Source organism: Cupressus sempervirens, chromosome 2 (assembly GCF_028749045.1).
Source record: "Cupressus sempervirens isolate cs-2001-9-10 chromosome 2, ASM2874904v1, whole genome shotgun sequence".
NCBI lineage: Eukaryota > Viridiplantae > Streptophyta > Pinopsida > Cupressales > Cupressaceae > Cupressus > Cupressus sempervirens.
The window spans coordinates 93,143,024-93,164,235 of record NC_143119.1 but is presented as its reverse complement, the minus strand read 5'-3'; the positions used below and the strand labels follow the sequence as shown (position 1 = coordinate 93,164,235).

Genomic DNA, 21,212 nt, shown 5'->3' with positions numbered 1-21,212 from the left:
TAAGAATTTGCCTTAGAGCAGAACGACACTAAGATCAAGAAGCTCAAGCACTAGCTCAAGAGAGACTAATGATGATCAAACGAGAATCTCAATAATGATCAAGATGATAATGGATATCTAATGATTGGATAATTGGATGAATACATCATAGAAGTGTCTTGTATATAAAGGCATCTAGAATGACTAGAAGTCAACAAAGAGATAAACATCACAACTAAGCACATGTCCACCAAGAGTGGATTACCCTCCATTGAGCACAGGAGTTTGTGCGATGATGAGAGGATAAGTTTACATAGTTGTATCTCATAAAAAGATGTTCTAGACACCATGTGCTCAAATAAGTTGCTAACTCCTGTGTTGTCAACAAAACAACTCATATGACTATGCATATTCCTTAGTGTCTACATGACAACTAATATAAATATGCATTATCCTATGTAAACTTAAGTAAAGTGTAATAATAATTAATTATTTACACTAACCAATTGTAATCTTGGATAAAATTATTCTTTTACCTCATTCAAGATTAACGCGCTTATATGTTTATAATATTATATGAAGACTTGAAATGAACACCCACTCTTCTTTTAAATCTGCATTTATATTTATTTATTTATTTATTTATTTTCTCTATTTACCGTTGATATCTTTCACACATTTCATTATCCATTACACATACTTCTCTTTCTATCTTTATATCTGATCTGTCCTGATATTTTTCACTGCAGTCATCACATACTCTGATATATTTTTTTTAAAGAGGGGTAAACACTTTGACCTGGAGCTATGAACCAGTGAGGCCACAAACGGGGGACCTCATCCCCATGAGATTTGAACCTTGATGGCAAGGATAACAACGCAACAACTTAACCATCACAACATTCCACTAGATACTCATACTCTGATATATATCTATATATATATATATATATATATATATATATAATATGCAATTTTTCACTCCACTCGTATATACTTTTTTCTGCATTGTACACTCTTTTTATCAATAACTTTTAAACTCTTATATATGATTCATGTCTTTTTATCTAATGGTCATGTGCCTTCCTTTATAACTGATGTCTCTTCATAAATATAATTGCACTTATTAAAACTTATTTATTACTGCTAATCATAGTTGTTTTATATATTGCTATATAACAAGTGTGTGATTTCATGATGATATCTTTAATTAGGAAGACTCTTGTATTAATTAAATCAATGTCTTCAGAGCCACTAACATGTCACCGCTGACTTCTATATCTCCATCAATGTCTGGAAGATTTAAATGTGTAACTACGGTTCAAGATTGATAACAAATATTAACAACACCAACATAGCCTTTACGCATGATTTGGCGGGTATTTCACTAGCCAACACACAAGCGAACATACATACAATGGCCAGCCCCTTTTTGTTTTTTGAGGAGACTTGCAGATTACTAAGTATTATTAATTAGAGTTTTGTTTTCAACATGGCATTTTGACAAATACTTAGCAAACATAAAACGATAAGTATGCAAAGTCTAGAACCTCCTTATTTGCTGATAAAATATTGATTCTGCAATAGAAATGTTTACATACAATTGCCTTCTAGGCTGTAGCAAATATTCAGACTGATATTTAACAATTACAATGCCTAAAATGAACAATATGATGGAAGGAACCTAGAAGCAATGATCTGCAGATGAAATGACAGCTTCCCAACTTTTTAACCAGCAAGAGCGGGCAAGAAAACTCAATGCAACACTGTTCATGCACTATAGCAGCACTATTCACGACACTGTAATAATTTCACTATTCACACGCACTATAACAAAAACACTATTCATGCGCACTGTAGCAAAAACATTATTCACCGGCATTGTAGCAGAACACTATTCACAGCTGCATAACCTGAACTTCAGAGCTCTTAAATCATGTATAAAAATCACCGATAAATCCCACTGTGTTTCCTGAATGAAAACACCCGATAATCCTCTTAACTGTGTCTTTCAACAGTGAAGAGAATGCTAGCAAAGAGGGGTTTTGTCCTCCATGCTCAACAATTAGATTTCCCAGAAATCCAATAGCATAATAATAATAATATCATCCACGCATACCCCAACTCATTCCAGCCAAGAGAATATCAAGTTCTCGATGAAGTCGACTTCATTTCCATAAGCAGTGTGGGATAAATGAGAAACACCTTTTTAAAACAACTTTATAATAAAGTGATTTAATTAATAAATCTTCTATTTAATTATCACTTTATAATAAAGTAAATTAACTTCGGCATGAAAATCATATAAGAGTCAAACTCGAAAGCTCCTGAAAACACTGCCAAATAAGCTCTCTCATCACTTCATTAGCCTGATGGTCACATTAAGTAGGGGACATTACAGTCTGCCCCCCTTGAAATTGTTTGTCCTCAAGCAATCTCAGTTCTTGATGCTGCAATACCTGCTCTTTTTCCCAAGTACCATCCTCCTCTGGCAGGTTTCCCCACTAAACCAAGTATTCCTTAACTACCCTGTTCCTAAGACTCCTCTCTCTGGTATCCAGGATAGCTTTAGGGACCAACACCACATTACCCTCCTCATCCAACAGTGGCAAATCTGCAAAAGGCACAATTCGTTTACCAATGGCTTTCTTAAGTCTGGACACATGAAACACATTATGTACTCGACTGCCCTTCGAAAAATCAATCTCATAAGCGACCTTGCCCACTTTACGAATCACTCTGTAGGGACCATAAAATCTAGGCTTCAGCTTCTCTACTCCGCTCTTCTTGAGTGATGACTGTCTGTATGGTTGTAGCCTCAAGTAAACCATATCCCCAACCTCAAAGTTGCGCTCTATCCGGTGCTGATCAGCATACAATTTCTATTAATTCTGGGCCTGTTGTATATTCTCCCTGAGCACCCTCAAAATACCCTGACTATCCTGCAAGAAGTCTTGGTCTTTGTGCACTCTACTATCCCCCAAGACCAAATCCATGAACCTAAGTGCTTCATAACCATACAATGCCATGAATGGAGTCATCTTGATGAACATATGATGAGTGGTGTTATAACAGTGCTCTCCCATATGTAGCCATTTGACCCAAGCTCTTTGTTGTGCAGTCACATAGTTCCTCAGATATCCTTCCACCCATTATTCACAATCTCTTTCTGCCCATCTGTTTGCGGATGATAACTAGTGCTAGGCGTGAAATCTATGCCACACAACCCAAACAATTCCTACCAAAAGGCACTCATAAATTTACCATCCCGATCACTGACAATGAAACTAGGTAGCCCATGTAACTTGAATCTCTCTCTGAAGAAAAGATCGGCCACTTGTTATGTTGTGTAGCTGGATGGAATAGCAAAAAAGTGACCAAACTTCATCAACTAGTCAACTACCACATAGATGCAATCTCTCCCATGTACTCATGGTAACCCGATGATGAAGTCCTATAATGAACCCATTTTGGGGGTCCATTGTTTGGTGTGACTTTCCTTCTAAAACTATCTGAGTTTGATAATTGTTATGACACATTCAGTGCTATTGTCATTGTCATTTCATTTCATCTTATAATTCCTGTTCAATTCTTCCATTGACATGCCTTCTATCTCCATGCAACTCTTGGCACTTTTCTCTGTGTCTAATTGATTGGGAATCTTTGTATAATGATCCACATCATTTTTGTATTTTGTTTCAATCTGTGATTATCAAAGACTTTGTCTTTCCTTATTACCCTGATCTATGTATTGGTCGCTTATTACTCGACTATGTTCCTTTTCGACTGTAATCACTATGATTGGCTGCCGCTGTTGTATTATGTGAGATGTGTTCAGTCTGAACATCGTTTCATTCAATTCATATCTTCCTTTCTGCAATTCAACCTTTAGATATACTAATTTTCTAAGCTATGATTTTCTCAAGAACAGTGGTGTCACCCCTTTGAATGCCGATTACACCTATATTGCAATCCGTATGTAATTTAGTTTTTATATCTGTTGGAATGTTGCTTTGCAAGTTAAGATATAAGCTCCAATGTTTCATGAAAGGATGCAATGGAAAAGTCGCCACCCTTAATAAATAATGATGGAAGGTTTGTTGGTTCACTGTGATAATCATTGTTAGATTTAATATTATCAATATTATTTTTACCTTTATTTGTAATCTTGTTATATATAATTTTGTTTACTTAATTTATTCATCATCTATTTATATTATAAGTAAAATAACATAGTTAATTTTACATTATCAAACTTCCTGAATCCCATTTCTTTTTTTAGATAGAAAACTTGATCATTCATATATATATATATATATATATATATGTTATAGACACTCACAATATGATAAATAATTATATGCTATTATAATGGTATACTTACATGATAATATTATATATCTATAGTCTTTACTTTCTTTATTAATAATATTTAATTCTCAATTATATTATAATATTATCCTTGAATATGTCCATATCATAATATAATATCATTAATCGTTTATTTATATATTTTTATACAATCATTATAATAATTATATATCAATATTATATAATAATGCTTGATGCACTACTATTAATATTTATATATTCAATATTTATTTAATAATAGTGTACATAATTTATTAATAACATTATTGTTATTATTATGTGTTTGATTGATATCCATGAATCTTGATTACCTTACTAATATTATCAATCTTTTATTTATTATATCTTAATACTATTATTATAATTATAATGTAATATCATACTGTATGATAATAACATTATTATTATTATTTTATTTATTTATAATGATTTAAACTTTAATATTTCCTTATTACCTTAGCAACGTATTATTATATCAATAATATATTATACCATTAATAATATATTAATATTTCTTTTAATATATTATAACATTAAGAAATAATATATTTATTTATTCATAATAACTTACTTATATTACCCTAATTAGGGGACATGACAAGTCCATAGAAATGCTTTCCCATTTCTTATCCGGAATGGGCAAAGGCTGCAACAACCCTGCAGGATATGTGTGCTCTCCCTTATTCTGGTGACAAATTGCACACTCCCTGACATGCTTCTGAACATCATCCTTGAGCCCTTTCCATGTGAACTGCTCACAAGATCTTCCTGTAGGTCTTAAAGACACCTGGATTCCAGCTGTAGGTGCATCATGAAATGCCTTTGGTATTACCTCCCTAAATTGTGATGACGGAATCAAATATATCCTACCCTAGAACTTGATCAATCCGTCCATCACCACATAACGATCATCCTGTATGGTGCCTACAATCACTCTAGAAGCCCAAGTGTCCCTCACATACTCTGTTGTAATCTTATTTCTCCAATCTCCTGTAATCTCAGCTAGAACACAAATATAAGGTCTCCTGGATAAAGCATCTGCCACCACATTCTTCTTACCTTTGACAAACTCAATGTCAAAGTCATAAGCCTGCAACTTCGTAATCCACTTCTATTGTCTATCATTCAAGTCACGATGGCTCATGAAGTATTTGATGTTATTGTGATCAATGTAGAGTGGTAATATCACTCAAGTTCACAGATACAAAATAACACAATTGATATACACATGCATAAAACATAGAATGTACTAGTAATACCACAATCCAATAGGCAAGAAAATGATTTCTTTATTAATACCAGAAAACCCACACCCGTACATTACCAATGTTCCAAATATTTATAGACGAATTGGTTAGTTGGAACCCAACCGACACATTTCCTCACCACCTAACTACCCAACCCGACTAGCTTTAACAAGTACTAAACATAATAAGTACTTTATTCCAACTACATCTATCCCCTCCCAAAAAAAAAGAAGAAGTCTTCCAGACGACTTTAGAACATGAAAAAAAAACAAGTTTAACTTCAAGAAGAAGGATGGGAGGACATCCCTGTGCTAGAATCTGCTTTCTCTATCTTCCAAGCTTCCTCCATGGCCACTTTTTCTGCTTCCCATTGATGAGAGGTGGCAGCCATAACCTGCCAATGCTTCCACTGCCCTTTGCCATCTCCCTTATCTCTTCTTCGTTAATTGCTTGGATGTATCAATCGTTCCTGTGATGTAACTGCTTGTAACAAACTTATTCCATGTATGGCAATGTAGTATGGACCAGGCATGTATCTAGAAAGCCACCATACGACCCTGAGCTTCCTCCTAGCTTGGAACTGATAAGTACAGTTGTTCTTCTTGTCAATGCCTCCTGTACGAAAATGCATCTGTTGGGTTCCAACTAACCGATTCATCTATAAATATTTGGAACATGGGTAATGTACGGGTGTGGGTTTTCTGGTATTAATAAAAAAATTATTTCCTTGCCACCTAACTACCCAACCCGACTAGCTTTAACAAGTACTAAACATAATAAGTACTTTATTTTGACTACAATCAATCTTGATAACAAAATTTCCCCCAACTAGGTAGGACCGAAACTTGGCCAATGCATGCATAATGGCCAACATTTCCCGATCATAGATGGAATAGCTCCTCTCCACTCCAGGGAGCTTCCTACTCTCAAAAGCAATGGATGCTTCTCCTGCATCAAGACTACCCCAATCCCATCACTTGACGCATCACAATGAAGCTCAAATGGCTTCATGCAGTTCGATAGAGCTAATACTGGATATGATGACATCGCCTTGTTGAAATGATCGAAGCATCTCTGAGCTGTCCCTGTCCATACAAAGGCCACTTTCCTAGAAAGGTTTGTCAAGGGTGCAGCGGTAATGAAAATCCCTTAACAAATCTCCTATAAAACCCGCAAAGACCAAAGAACGCCCTAAGCTATGTGAGGTTCATAGGAGTAGACCAATCAACAATAGCTTTAATCTTTCTAGGATCTACTCGAACTCTATCTGCGCTATTGATATGCCCAAGTTATAGTAACTCAGTCAACCCAAACTCGCACTTAGATTCTTTGGCATATAGTGACTCTTTCTCCAAAATGGACAACACCATCTCAAGATGTTGTAAATGCTCCTCCCAAGTCTTACTGAAGACCAAAATGTCATCAAAGAAAATCAGGACTGATCTCCTAAGCTGCCCCCAAAATACCTGATTCATGCAACTCTGGAATGTAGCAGGGGCGTTGGTTAGCCCAAATAGCATAACCAAAAACTCGAAGTGGCCATAGTGACACCGAAAGGTTGTCTTCTCAATGTCCTCCACCCTCTTATTGATCTGATGATATCCTGACCGTAAATCAATTTTCATAAAGAAGAATGCACCATGCAACTCATCTATCCGCGAGATCGGATATCTATTTTTAATGGTCTTCTTACTTAATGCCCTCTAATCGATGCACATGCACATCGTCCCATCCTTCTTCTTTACCAATACTACTATTGAAGCAAAGTGGCTCTTACTAGGCCTGATATGCCCCATCTACAACAAATCCTTAATCGCCTTCTCTATCTCATCATTGTGTTTCTTAGGATGACGATAGGGAGTAATCATAACTGGTTTGGCTCCCTCCTTGAGCTCAATAACATGCTCTATCCCTCTATCAGGAGGAACCCCATGCAGAATCTTGCCAAAAACTTTAGCATGCCTATCAAGTATCTCCTGGATATCTAGTGGATGACTCTTCACCTGTGGCTCCCGTGAGGCTAGCATAGTGAAACATTCTGCCGCCTGCTCTACATCATCATACTGTAACAGTCTTTGCATTCTCCTCAAAGAGATTACTCTACAGCTCCCATCTGAAAGTCCTCTTTGTACAATAGTTCTTCCCTCATGCTAAAATCTCATCTCCAATTTTGCTAGGTTGAGTGTGAACTCAACCAACGAGGCCATTCATGTCATGCCAAGGATGACATCATAATCTCCCATGTCTACTACATAGAACTCATCCTCCAACTCATAGCCATCTTCAAACCTTATATGAAGGTTAGATATCTTCCGAGTGCATAATAATTTGTCACCGTTCGCCACCACGACTCTAAACCCAACATGCTCGTCGGTCTGTAAACCTCTCTTGGCTATTAATTGTGCATCAATGAAATTATGTGTAGCCCCAGTGTCAATGAGTGAGATCACTTTTTGCCCCTGGATAGTACCTCTAACCTTAAATGTGATTGCCTTCTGAGCCCCCATTAATCGTGCCAATGACTTCTCATCCTCAAGAATGCTGCTCTCCTCTGTAGTGCTATCCTCATTAGAATCAGAGTGTTGATCCTCCCTCTTTGACTGTGACTACTCTGCTGAGAAATACTCCATTTGATTTGCCTTAGCCTTGAGAGGACACTTATGAGATAAATCTCAAGGCTCTCTACAATGAAAACATAGCTTCTTCCTCCTCAACTCATTCAGGGTGTCATTATCCAACTTATTATCCCTTTTTGGTTGAGCATCCCGATGAAAATATTTTGTCTTTCTCCTTATCCTTCTTCATATGTGAATCCCTAGGCTGAAATCTGCTCCTAAAAGAAGAAGGTGCTAAGTCACGAGCCTTCTTAGTAGCCTCCTGTAATGTAGTTGGGTCATGCCCCTTGTCAAGGGATCTGAGAGTCCGTCCATAAACAACACTACTAACCTCCTCTCTGAAATATCTATGACCAACACAATTAACCTCTAAAATTAACTAATATACGTCTCAACTGATCCCCACTGCTTGAGTTGTGCCAACTCCTTAAACTGTAACTCGGGATCCCTGGTATCAAATCTCCCTATGAGCCTCTCAATGAACTCCTCGTAAGATGTGATCTGATTATGCCCCAAGGTTACCATGCCATGGTGCCACCACTCATGCGCTGGGTCATCCAAATGAATAGTCGCATACTTTATAGCCTCCTCCTCAAGCATAGGATTCAACTGCAAGTATGTATCTACCTTCTGCAACCAAGCTCGTGTAATCATCTTCCCTGAAGCATCATAATAAGGTAAAGAAAGTCTTCCATTTTTCTTTCTCAACTCAAAGTTTTGATTCCTCCCTCCTGCTCTAGGCAAGTGTCTCATCCTCAAGTCCATATAATCTGTAAGGGAAATGTCCGCCTAAAACTCCGGTCCACTAGCCTCCCAGCCCCTCCTGAACTGATCCTATAACTCGGTAATCTGTGGTTCTTTTCCTGGTTGAACCAGATCTTTATGTGGGAAGGTGGGTAGAAGAGGTCTCGAGCTCACTATTCGAGTTGGGCGTGCAACGTGTCTAAAGTTATCAGCCTCATTCTCATTGTTGCCATGTCCATTATTACCAGTAATATTATTCTTGGGACGATTGTTGCCTCGGCCTCCATTATTATCATTGCCCCTATTGTTATCATTTCCCCCATCATTATTGTTTCCATTGTTGGCATCACCTAGATTAATATTGACACCCATCTGTCTAGCCATAAGCTACAACATCATGTCCATTCGCCTATTTTGCTCCTGGTGCATATGCTACCCCTGCTCTAATGTATCCAGTAACTGTCTGAACATTACCTCCCCCTGATCTAGACCGGTATTTCCACCTCCGCCTAATCTTGTATTCCTGTCATCTCGGTCACCTATACTGCTGTCCTAATCAATGAATATCTCGTTTGTGCCCCATATGACTAGATTGTATGTCCACCTACACGGATGAGCTAGACTGTTCGCTCTACAAGTCTGAAGTCCTATTTTGTCTTGCTCTTGTATTGCGAAAATTATAAGGCCCCTGTCACATGCTCAAACATAAATGCTTAGCCTGTTTTTTAATTTCTGATTTTAGTGTTTTGACATTTTGTCAAACACCTTCCCGTCTATCCGACTATTCCAAATTCCCTATAAGACCTCCACAAGATGGCAGGACTTATGGCATTGATACCACTGTAATGGCCACCCCCTTTTTATTTTTTTGAGGAGAATTCCAGATTACTGAGTATTATCAATTAGAGTGTTATTTTCAACATGGCATTTTGACAAACACTTAGCAAACATAAAGCAATAAATATGCAAAGTCTAGAACCTCCTTATTTGCTAATAAAATATTGATTTTGCAATAGAAATGTTTACATACAATTGCCTTATAGGCTGCAGCAAATATTCAGATTGATATTTAACAATTACAATGCCTAAAATGAACAGTATGATGGAAAGAACCTGGAAGTAGTGATCTGCAGATGAAATGATAGCTTCCCAACTTTTTAACCGGCATGAGTGGGCAAGAAAACTCAATGCAATATTGTTCATGCATTGTAGCAGCACTATTCACAACACTATAGCAATTTCACCATTCACACGCACTGTAGCAAAACATTGTTCATGCGCACTGTAGCAAAAAGACTATTCACGTGCACTGTAGCAAAAGCACTATTCACGTGTATTGTAGCAAAATCACTATTCACAGGCACTGTAGCAAAAACACTATTCACGGCTACATAACCTGAACTTTAGAGCTCTTAAATCATGTATAAAAATCACTGATAAATCCCACTATGTTTCGTGAATGAAAACACCCGATAATCCTGCTCATTGTGTCTCTCAACAGCGAAGAGAATGCTAGCAAAGAACGGTTTCGTCCTCCAGGGTCAACAATTAGATTTCCCAAAAATCCAATAGCGTAATAATAAGATCATCCAAGCATACCCCAACTCATTCCAGCCAAGAGAATATGAAGTCCTCGATGAAGTCGACTTCATTTGCATAAGCAATGTGGGATAAATGAGAAACACCTTTTTAAAACAACTTTATAATAAAGTGATTTAATTAATAAATCTTTTATTTAATTATCACTTTATAATAAAGTAAATTAACTTCGGCATTAAAATCATATAAGAGTTGAACTCAGAATACCATGTATTACAGCTCATCGGAAAGAGCTCAACCAAATCTACCAAGCCGAATGCCTGAAATTCCCATATCAATTGACTCCCATTGACTTACTAAAAAACTATGTTACTCGAGGACGCGTTTCCACCCCTAAACCTGAAGTTTCGAAAACGGGGACGGTTTCGAGGACGGGGGGACGGAAGGGGACGTTTCCCAGACGTCCCCACTTAGAGAAGAAAACAGGAAACGCGTCCCCGAAACTTCGAAAACGGTCAACGAGTTTCCAAACCATGTTGACCGTTTCGGGGACTGTTTTTCCATTTCCTAACGTCCCGGGGACTGCATAAAAAGTTTCCTATTCAAATTTATTAAACTCAAAAAAACCATTAAAAAAATGATTTTCTAGTCATCTGTAGGCTCGGACATGTAGAAGTCAATTTTTTTATAAAATATATTATAAAATGAGTTATTAGGGGCAACTATCATACTATCTTTGTTTTCATTTTGAAGCTCAGGATGATAGTGATAGTGACTTTGATATGGATGATTAGGGGCAGCTGCTTTAGTATCTTTTGTTTTCATTTTGACTTTGATGTTTCAAACTTGGAGTGTTTTGTCTTGACATTATAATATTATATTATCATTGATACACTATAGTTGATACTTCAAAAGTTTAAAACTTTAAAGTTTGAGTCTTTATCTATTCAATGTTTCCATTTTATTGGGAGTTGATGTTTTTCATTCTCTTATTTGACTCATTTCATTATGTACTAATGGTATCTTAAGTACTTAAATGATGATTGAAAATGATGCTATTTAGAATTTTCTATGATGATTCGATTAGATGCTGATTGCCATGCTCTATGATCATTGATGAATCATTATTTGATGAATGAAATTGATAATTTTAAACTATGTTGCTGTGATGAATGTAGACTTGATGAATATATTTGAAAATTCAGATAAAATTCATATATATATATATATATATATATATAGCCGTCCCCTGCTGTCCCCTGTTTCGGCAAAAAAAAAACCGTCCCGAAAACCCGTTTCCCCGTCCCCCCGTCCCCTCGTCCCAGAAACTTGGGGTAACATAGCTAAAAAATAGTAACTCTTGAAAATACTGCCAAATGAGCTCCCTCATCACTTCATTAGCCTACGGAAGCTCCTATCATAGGCTAATCTACTAACCCTGATGGTAACATTAAGTAGGGGACATTACAATACATTAACTTTAATGGCACTGGTTCTTTAATTTTTTGCAATTTATCTGAAACTATCATGTGTCTTTCCTTCATCAGGCTTTGCCTTCTTATGACTGCATTATTGAATTCATACTCACCGCCCTTTCTGACTAGAAGTTCCTCAAGCATATCTCCGCACATATAAAACAGCATCAAGATCCTTTATTTTTATTATTTTTAATCTTTATATGTTGTCGAGTGTACAAGAATAATTGAGTAGTCAATGCTTTTTAAAAAATCTTTTATTGGGACTAATTATTACTGAGTCTATCTTGCTGGTGCATATCTCGTTCATTTAGGTTTTCAAACAGCATCGCATTCGTGGTCTATTCCATGAAGGTCTCCAATTCACATTTTTCCACCAATCACTTTGTAGATGTTGTCGTTGAAATCATCGAAGGCTGATTGAATGTTGTCTTTCATTTAATTACTAAACACAATCAATATTGTTGCCAATTTCTCCAATGCTGTTTATTCTGAAAACACCATTCAGGAACTCCATTTCTTGGCGTGTGTGTGGACTAGCTTCAACCTTTTAAATAAACGTCTTTATTAAAACTTCATCCCTGCACACCTTTATCACTGGTGTTATGAAAGTGTCACCAACAAGCATATGCCATGTCTTTTATTAATTGCTTTGCTGTATCTACTTGTTCATTTTTAATTCTGCACTTGATATGAATGACTCACATGTTGACTCATTGTTCTCACTTCTAATATTAGTATTGTTTGATTTGATGATACTCGTGCCCTCTATAACTCACTGTATTTATCAAACTCTAAATAACCTTTTTCTTATCGAGTCGCATGAATACTGGACCTCATCATATGTGTTGGATAACCTATTCTTCCTTACAATGATGATTAAATGTTAGCTCAAGCAGCTCCTGACTCTGAGTATTTTGGCGCATGGTTAAACTTTCATTGTTGACTATTTACTGATTCTGCGTACACTATTTGATTGTCCTTCAATTATTTTATTACTTCCCCAATGATGACCAGTGTATATTGCACCGCTGCCTTAAACTCCACATATTGCTGTAGTATAGAGATTATTTCTAATTCCATTCTCTAAGAAATATAGAAGGCATTCACTGCTTTAAATATTTTGTTTTATACTTATTGAAATAGATTCTATTAACTTGTGGTCTCATATAGTCTTCTAAGTCTCTCTTTAGATATAGAATATATTGACTTTGATAACAATAGCACTCTTATCTTGAGTTCATATTTTTTCATGTATTAACTTTATCTTATTCACATGCAAGCATTATATCTCTTCTTGTAAGGATATCACTCAATATATCACTGTTGTAGATTTCTCACCAATCTCCATGTTTGCATCTGCGACATCAATGACAATATGTTCATCATATATCTCCTCATGAACTTTTATATACTCCGCCATATCTCTCTTTTCAACAGTCTTATATGATCCTTGCTAATAGGTTTGATGTGCTCTTATTAATTTCAGTGTTCCAAAATAGTAACTCTGCAATAGTCTTAGAATGAGCATTGTTGCTTTCTCCCCTTAATACAGGACACTGGTGCTCCTGATTGATCCTTGGTCGTTGAGATTGTAACAATCTTTGTAGTTACTCTTCAGTGATTTCTCCTTCTATCTTGGACAGGAAGCGCTCCTGTAATTTCTCGGTGGCCAAATATTGTATTTCCAGGAACTTGGAGATTATTGAATCCAACACCGAGTCCAACATCGAGCTTCTCCATTGTGTAATTTAGCTTCTCTGCTGAGAATTCTTTTTCTTCCGCTTGGTCCCGACCTATTCTACTATTCATGGGTTGATTCTTCTAGCTTTGCTCATTCTTGCTGCCTTCACATTATTGATCACATACTAAGTATACAAGGTAAAAATTATTATTTCATTCCTCCTTTCCGCTAAGTCACTTCTATTCTTGCCAAGCATCTATTGCTTCCATCATTCTCCCAAACCTCCAAGTCCGGGAGTTGCCTATGTATATGGTTGTGTTTCCTATATGTTTAGCTATTGCTTTTAATATATCATCCCATGTTGAGTTGCCCGCCAACTAGACTAGGAGATGGTTGTTTCTCTTCCTTAACCCTTCAGTATAAGGTTGTCTTTTCCAAATCTTGAAACTGGATAAAAATCTCCAATGACTAAGCACTCAGAGTTGCTGACTTGGCGCCAAGGGTGATTGTTGCCTTGGGTAGATTCCTTGTAAAATAAATAGTTGCTAATAAGAATAAAGTTCGTTGCTAAATCCTCGATGGAGTTCACTGTTATCAGCCCCCGTTCCTTCTAGACACAAAATACCCTCTATTTTAATTTCGATTGTGTAAAAGTATTGTTATATGTATACTGATGTTACCATCAATCAGAGATAATTCGATATTGATGAGAATTCATTACTATCTGATTTTTCAATTACATTTGCAGTCCCGCTCTGATTCCATGTTGATTTTAAAGATCATTTTCTACAAATGTAATAACATTGTCATGATGTTGGTGTCTTCCAAATGCAGATTTGAATGACTTATAAATATGAGAGGAGACATGTCTCTATGGTTAATCGTCATTAGATTTTATATATATATAAGAATACTTATCTAAATGATGATTTACCAATAACCATAAGAAAATTATCTCCAAGTCAATTCAATCCAACTGAAGCTACAACCTTCACAATAGCGACGAAGTGCTTGGTATACCTGGTAGAGTAGCACCATACGTAGATGAAGAAGTTGCTAGTGGGTGCAACAAAGCTTTTGCAAACCTCTTCCTAGAGGATGACACTTAGAGAAAAGTTAGGACTGAATTTCGATTTATTTTTTTCAGGAACAAAACTTAGTCCTCTTGCAATAAAGGACCAATGTGACATGGGAGCTATCACATTGTGGTACCTCTATGGTCAACTGTTCAAGCATCTACAACCTCTCACAATCAGAATTCCCTTCCAAGTAAGTTTTATTTGTTTTTAGCTTTTTTTACCACATATTCTACAATTCTTTAAATTGGTTTTCGTTTTTATGTTTACCTTAGTAATTAATTTTGAAATTGTGAACATTGTCTAAGTCGCTTCTGCTGCTGAAAGGAATTGGAGTACATACTCTATATCCTCTCAGTAAAGCATAACCGGTTGGGCTCTAAAAAAGGTGAAGACTTGGTTTACATTCATACCAACTTGTGTCTTTTGTCACATAAGGAGGATCACTACAAGGGGCAGCCAAGCTTTGGGCTGTAGAACCTGAGTCTACAAACTTGGATGCAACAATTCAAGATTTTACCACAATCACGGATAATGATGTTGATAACATTGTGACATATGGTGTATCTAGCACAAGTAGAACCGCTTTCGGTTCAAATGATCTTGAACTTGCAGCAATTGGAGGAGATAGAAATGATGATAAGTTTTTTGTGAATCCATGATACGGATTTGGATTGATAGTAATTGAATGATGAACTATATTTTGATTTTGTAGTTGTGACATTGAATGGCAAACTATATTTTGATCTTGTAATTGTGATAATTTGCTGATTTGCACTGGAATCATGAACATAGACGTATATGATATTCATATCATAGATATGGTTCATATTTTATAATCTTATTGAGCATTTGAGTATGTATTGGTGAATTTACAAGCTATCGAATGTTTAGATTTTGAATATTTCTTTCATTTATTTGCATATACATAGTATAACTGTATACATACACACACATGCACACGCGCACATCCTCACCCCCCCCCCACCCCAAAAAAAAGAGAAAATCCTGCATCCGCTTCCGGATCCACGTCCAAATCGGTAACTAAGATTTTTAATGAACAACAAACCAAAAAGAATTTCTTATTAGCGATATCTCCCGTTAGCTCAAAGCAATAATTACAAATGCAAAAACTTAATTAGAAAAATGTGCTATGTTAGATGCATTAGGAAATCCCAATGCATTATTATTAGAGGATCAAATTTAAAAACCCATAGATAATTTGAATGACAAATGGAGAGGTTTTTTTGTCAAGCGAGAAGTTTTGATGTATGTCATGGAAGACAAGGATAGAGTAGATAAACCCAACATAAAGTGGGCAGAACGAAAGCCTATCTATGTACTCCTGGCACATACTTTTGTTAATGCCTATTACAATAATAGATAATCATCTATTATTAGTTAATGGTAATCTATTGTAAATATCTAATTAGCTTTACTTAGCTTTTTTTTTTTTAGCTTTCTCTGTTAGAATAGAATGTTTCTATTCTTTACAATCGTTTCCTAAGGAAACATCGTTTTATTCTTTTGTATATATTGACCTTTCGGTCTCTGTTAATAATAAGCAAGTATTTACCAAATACTTCGTAATATGGTATCAGAGTCAATATTTCAAAAAAATTTCAATAAAATATTTATGATTTCTTTTTGAAATTATTTGTTAAAAAAAGAATTTTGAAATAATTTCAGAGTTTTCTTGTTTTGAAAAACTCGGCTAGGGTTTATGTTCAAATTTTGGAGAATCATCAAATTTGTCTAAAGATTGCATGATATCTAGTTCATGAATGAAAACAAGCTTGCATCCCATGTGATTTTAGTTTTTTTGCATAGCAATCTGCCCTCAAAATCGCATTTTTAACAAACTCGTGTTTTCTTCCTACTCCCATTTTCGCTGGCTGAAGAACTCGGCATTGCTACTACATGCGTTTTTGCAAGGTCTAAGTGACGAGTTTTGTAGTTGTTTTCACATGCCCAATCACTACTCTGCAAATCAAAAAAAAAGGTCGTTTTTCACCCGAAACTAGAACATATCGTGTCGTTTTTTCTTTTGTTCGTCTAACCTCTAGGCATCGATTTTCCTTCTCCATACTGTCGTGACCTCCTTCTAGCATTTGGTTGTGTTTAGCTAAAGACTTAGTAGTACTCATCGAGAAGTGCCTAGTTGATGTTTTGTATGCAGGATTTTACAAAGGTGTAAAGCCCTCTCTCAAGCCCACTTTGAGTGTAGAAAGAAATACCTAGGGCCACACCATAGCAAAGTTGCCTATACAAGGGAGAGCTCAGCATCATAAAGTAATTAGATGTATTCCCTAAAACAAAATCATTGTAGATAAGAATAATACCATATGGGTCCCAGTTTTATAAAAATAGAATAATATATAACAGCGAAATGTTTAAACAATGAAAAATAAAAAATCTTAATTTAATGACATACAATATATATTATCCCATATTGCAAAAAAGTGCATTAGGAAATAAGAATAATACCAAAAAGAGTTCCAGGTTTATTTAAACAGAATAACTGCAAAATGTTTAAATAGTGAAAAACAAATATCTTAATTTAATGACATACGATATATATTATCCCATTTTGAGAGACAGAGTACATTGCACCCAATATCATATTCCATTCTTGTGCCATTATCTTCTCCCAAAAGATTATGATCCTTCTGCATTTGTGACCCATCATCCTGCAGCCATAGAAAGAGTACTGATTAAAAATGAACGATAAATTATAAAGAACAAGATTGTGAGAGCCTATCTAATTAAGTTACAAATACTATATTAAATACATAACAACAGATAGACACTCCATGAATCTTCCCAGAAGTCAGTGCTCAAGCTGTTTCTTATTTCCCATGTTAGATGTTCAGTGATGATGCGCATGAAATAATAAAAGAAATTCCATATGCTCACGAGAACTAAGAGGATTTGAGAGAGTCAAAAATCTAGTAGCACTTTCTCAATTCAAGTATTTGTTCTACAAAAACTCATTTCAAATTGGGTTTGGTTATGTATTCCAAACCAGTATTACCCCCACAACTTTCTTTTGTTACTTTGATTTCATAATCTACAACTCTATAGCTATTGGTTTGCATATATTTTCCCAAACTATCAATGGAATCTCTCTCTTCTTGTTGGAAAAAACTCCTCATGTTCTTTATTTATAAAGCATTACAGGAAATAAATTACCTTCATTCTCTAACTTAAATAAGTACAATTTCATTATTTAATTTGTACTGAAAATTCCTTTTAACTCAAAAGATTAAAAATTAACAAGTTAAAATAAATTATGCTTTCCAACAATTATTGTACAGAATTTTGCCAATATTGACATGGTGTGGTGGTCAGGTTGTGTTGTTCTTCCAATTAAGGTTCAACTCCACTAGGGTGTGTGTTGTTGAATGTTTTTATATTGGATACAAGCTGTTAACCGCTTAACGAAAGTGTTGTATAGAATTTTATATAATATTCTATAATTTAATAACTACAATAAAGTACAATATATAAAAGTGTCATCAAGATTATATAGAGATCTACTTTTTTCAACATTCCAAACAAGCATTTTAGAACCTTATAGAAATTCACTTCCTTATATAATAGTTAAGACTAGCATACATGTAGCCCAAATTAAATAATCATTTTTTTTATTGTATAGTACAAAAAATGTGTAAGTTCTGATTTTTCAGGGTCAACTTTTCAACTGATATTTCATGTGAAGAACAAGGTTTGAACATTCTTCCAAGAATTTTACTTGGACTGTTTTTTTACTTTCATATTTGAATTCAATGCAATACATATAATTAATACCCTAAAGGTGTCTTTAATACCATTTTAGAATTGAAAATGAGTAGTAAATGAGGAGCGACTAATGTTGTGGGAAAAAACAATGTTGCACATTAGGGCTGAAAGGCCTTAACTATGCTTCTATCTATGTGACCTTTTTGTCAAGGCATGGAACAGGGTTTGTTTAGGTTGCAAAGGTTTGGTGTCGTGACAGTGAGTGTATTGGGGATTTATTTGTTATGCAAGGCAGAATTATTAATTGGAGCTTTACTAGGAGGAGTGGGTGTTCATTGCTAGTGAGTAGTGTGTGGAGTCCCTTTATTGATGTTGTGGTGTTCAGTTTGTTGTTCGTGCTTGCAGGAGTCATTTTGTTCATGGTTTTGGTGTTAGTGTTTTTGTAGTTGTTTTTATTCAAAAGGCTTTGCAGTGGGTATTCCATGATGCAAATGCTCCCCTTCAAGGATGTTGTGGGTGGGGGAGTGTCATCTCCAAACAAGATGGAAAATCCAAGTTTTGGAATGATTAAGACCAATTTCAAGGCCAGTTCTAAGAATGGAAATTCTAAGAATGGAAATTGTTGGCCTCTAAAGCTCAGTTGGTTGTCTTGAAACGAGTGAACAAGAGTCTGTGCTTGTGATTCAACCTGATATAATGTTGGAGGCCATCAACTATCTTTCTTTGATTTGCAGGTTCATTAGGATTGAGGTTTTACTTCCGAATCTAGAATCATTATCGCATCACACATGGAACCCGAAGGGTTAGAATTGATGTTGATTGTCGATAGAAATAAGGATTTTGAAGGGGGCCTTATTTTTATATTCAAGTGGGAATATTTATCGAGCCATGGAATGTAGAGTTTAACCCTACAAATGAGTTATGTCAAGAGTTCTATTCTAGGTGCAAATTACATGGTTCCCACTAGAATTTTGGAGACATGACATTTTCCATTCAGTTGTAATGTTTGGCAATTTGGCAGGCCCATCGCAACAAATAATGGAGAAAAAGGTTATTAACTATGCTCGTGTTTGTATTCAAAAAAATTAAGCCGGCCTTTACTAGATTATATTGAAATTCAATTGGGCTGCACTTCTTGGATAAAACAGTTAAGTTACGAAACTCTTCCATTTCGATGTCAAACTTGTCATGAATATGGTCATTTGCTTTGGATGTTGCCTAAGTCTAATTCTATTACACCTATAATTAGTGGGTCATCTTGACTTCCTTCTCCTAAACAAGATAAATGGAAAGATCCTACAGCAGAAGATAAGGATGATTTTATTCTGATCAAGCCAAGAAGTGAGCAAAGAGGTCAAAAAAGAACCACAAGGGATAAGTAGCCCGATGATGTAGAGCATCATGTAACAAAACCTCAATCCCCAAATCAACCATGAGAGTTGGGCCATTCAACACAACTGTACTATTATATCCATCAACAAATTCATATTATAGGAATTGTCAGCAATTAGTCTTCTTTACCAAATCAACGTAACTAACATTATATCATTTTTCTTTCAGCTTTTCTCATCCTGATGATGGATCGCGAGTGCAGTTCAAAACGTTGATGTTAAAATTTACACACTCAAATCCCAGAAATTATCTGTCATTATTTATGGATTGTGGAAATCTACTAGCAGAAACCTTTAGAACTCTCAATCCACCTGGAATCCAAATCTCTACCATCATTAGGGCAACTCAAATACACAATCAGTGGCTTAGCATATCTACAAACATCGTCACATTCATCTAGTTCAAGGTCACAGTCACAACTTTGATCCTTATTACAAGATTAGGCCTCAGAGTCTATTAGACCACAATGCCAACTACTCACAAAATCATTGCAAGAATCAACCATTTAGGTCCCTTCTCCTAACCCCTCAATTGTTTTTACCTGCAGTCCATCACCCTCTCTACACAAATCATTAGTGCAGCATCCATTAACCAATAGCTCATTGCCCTGTATACTGATCTCAATCTGCCAGTACACAACCCAGTAGTTACGAACTTACGATAATCATTTCAATCAAACATGATCACCATAAACAAATATAGTGTCATATCCTGCAAACCAATCCATATGAAACAGGTTCGTGCATCCTATCCACAACCGTTAATGGAAGCTGACAATCAACCTTAAACAGATATTTGAGAAGCCTATGGCCTCTGATTAAAGGATATTATATCCATCATAATTCCATTATTATCATTGGTTCAACCCTACTGTTCTATGTTCAAGCTTTACCATTATTGTGACTGTCTTTGCATTAGACAGTTAGACTGTAACTATTTATCCAGACCTTCAAGACTGTAACTATTTGTCCAGTCCTTCAAACCTGCATAGGTCCATCCATCATGCCTGTTACTGGGCCTAAATACATTGCCTTACCATCATGCAATCATTAGATGTCATTCACAAGTCATATAGATACTAATACGAATCAGAACATTAGGTTGCACTGTCAAAACACAGCAAGTTTACTGATTCTGCCCCATGGGGCATCATGTTTCTCACACATATCTAAACCATTGCACACCAAATCAATTCCATTTTAAAGACTATTGAATCTACTTTGCAAATGCCCAAGAATCAAAATTTTCCATTGGGTAAATTGTGAGATATATACAAACCCTTACTCATGGGTCTGTCACAGAGGGTTTCAACAACTTTTCAAAAAAAAAAAAAAAAATTCTTCCATCTC

At 35.7% G+C, this 21,212-nt stretch overlaps 1 protein-coding gene across 5 annotated transcripts in view; it reads right to left on the bottom strand.

Moving 5' to 3' along the window:
• Positions 1–21,212, bottom strand: part of LOC149571189 (histone acetyltransferase of the MYST family 1-like) — a 256,088-nt gene that overhangs the window by 218,456 nt on the left and 16,420 nt on the right. For all 5 annotated transcript variants that reach the window (XR_016359776.1, XM_089812762.1, XM_089812765.1 and 2 more), the window contains exon 2: positions 17,303–17,420. Coding sequence is in view for 4 of the 5 variants with exons in the window: in XM_089812762.1 (XP_089668888.1) it covers positions 17,303–17,420 (118 nt within the window). In the remaining variant the exon portion in view is untranslated. The remainder of the gene's footprint in view (positions 1–17,302; positions 17,421–21,212) is intronic.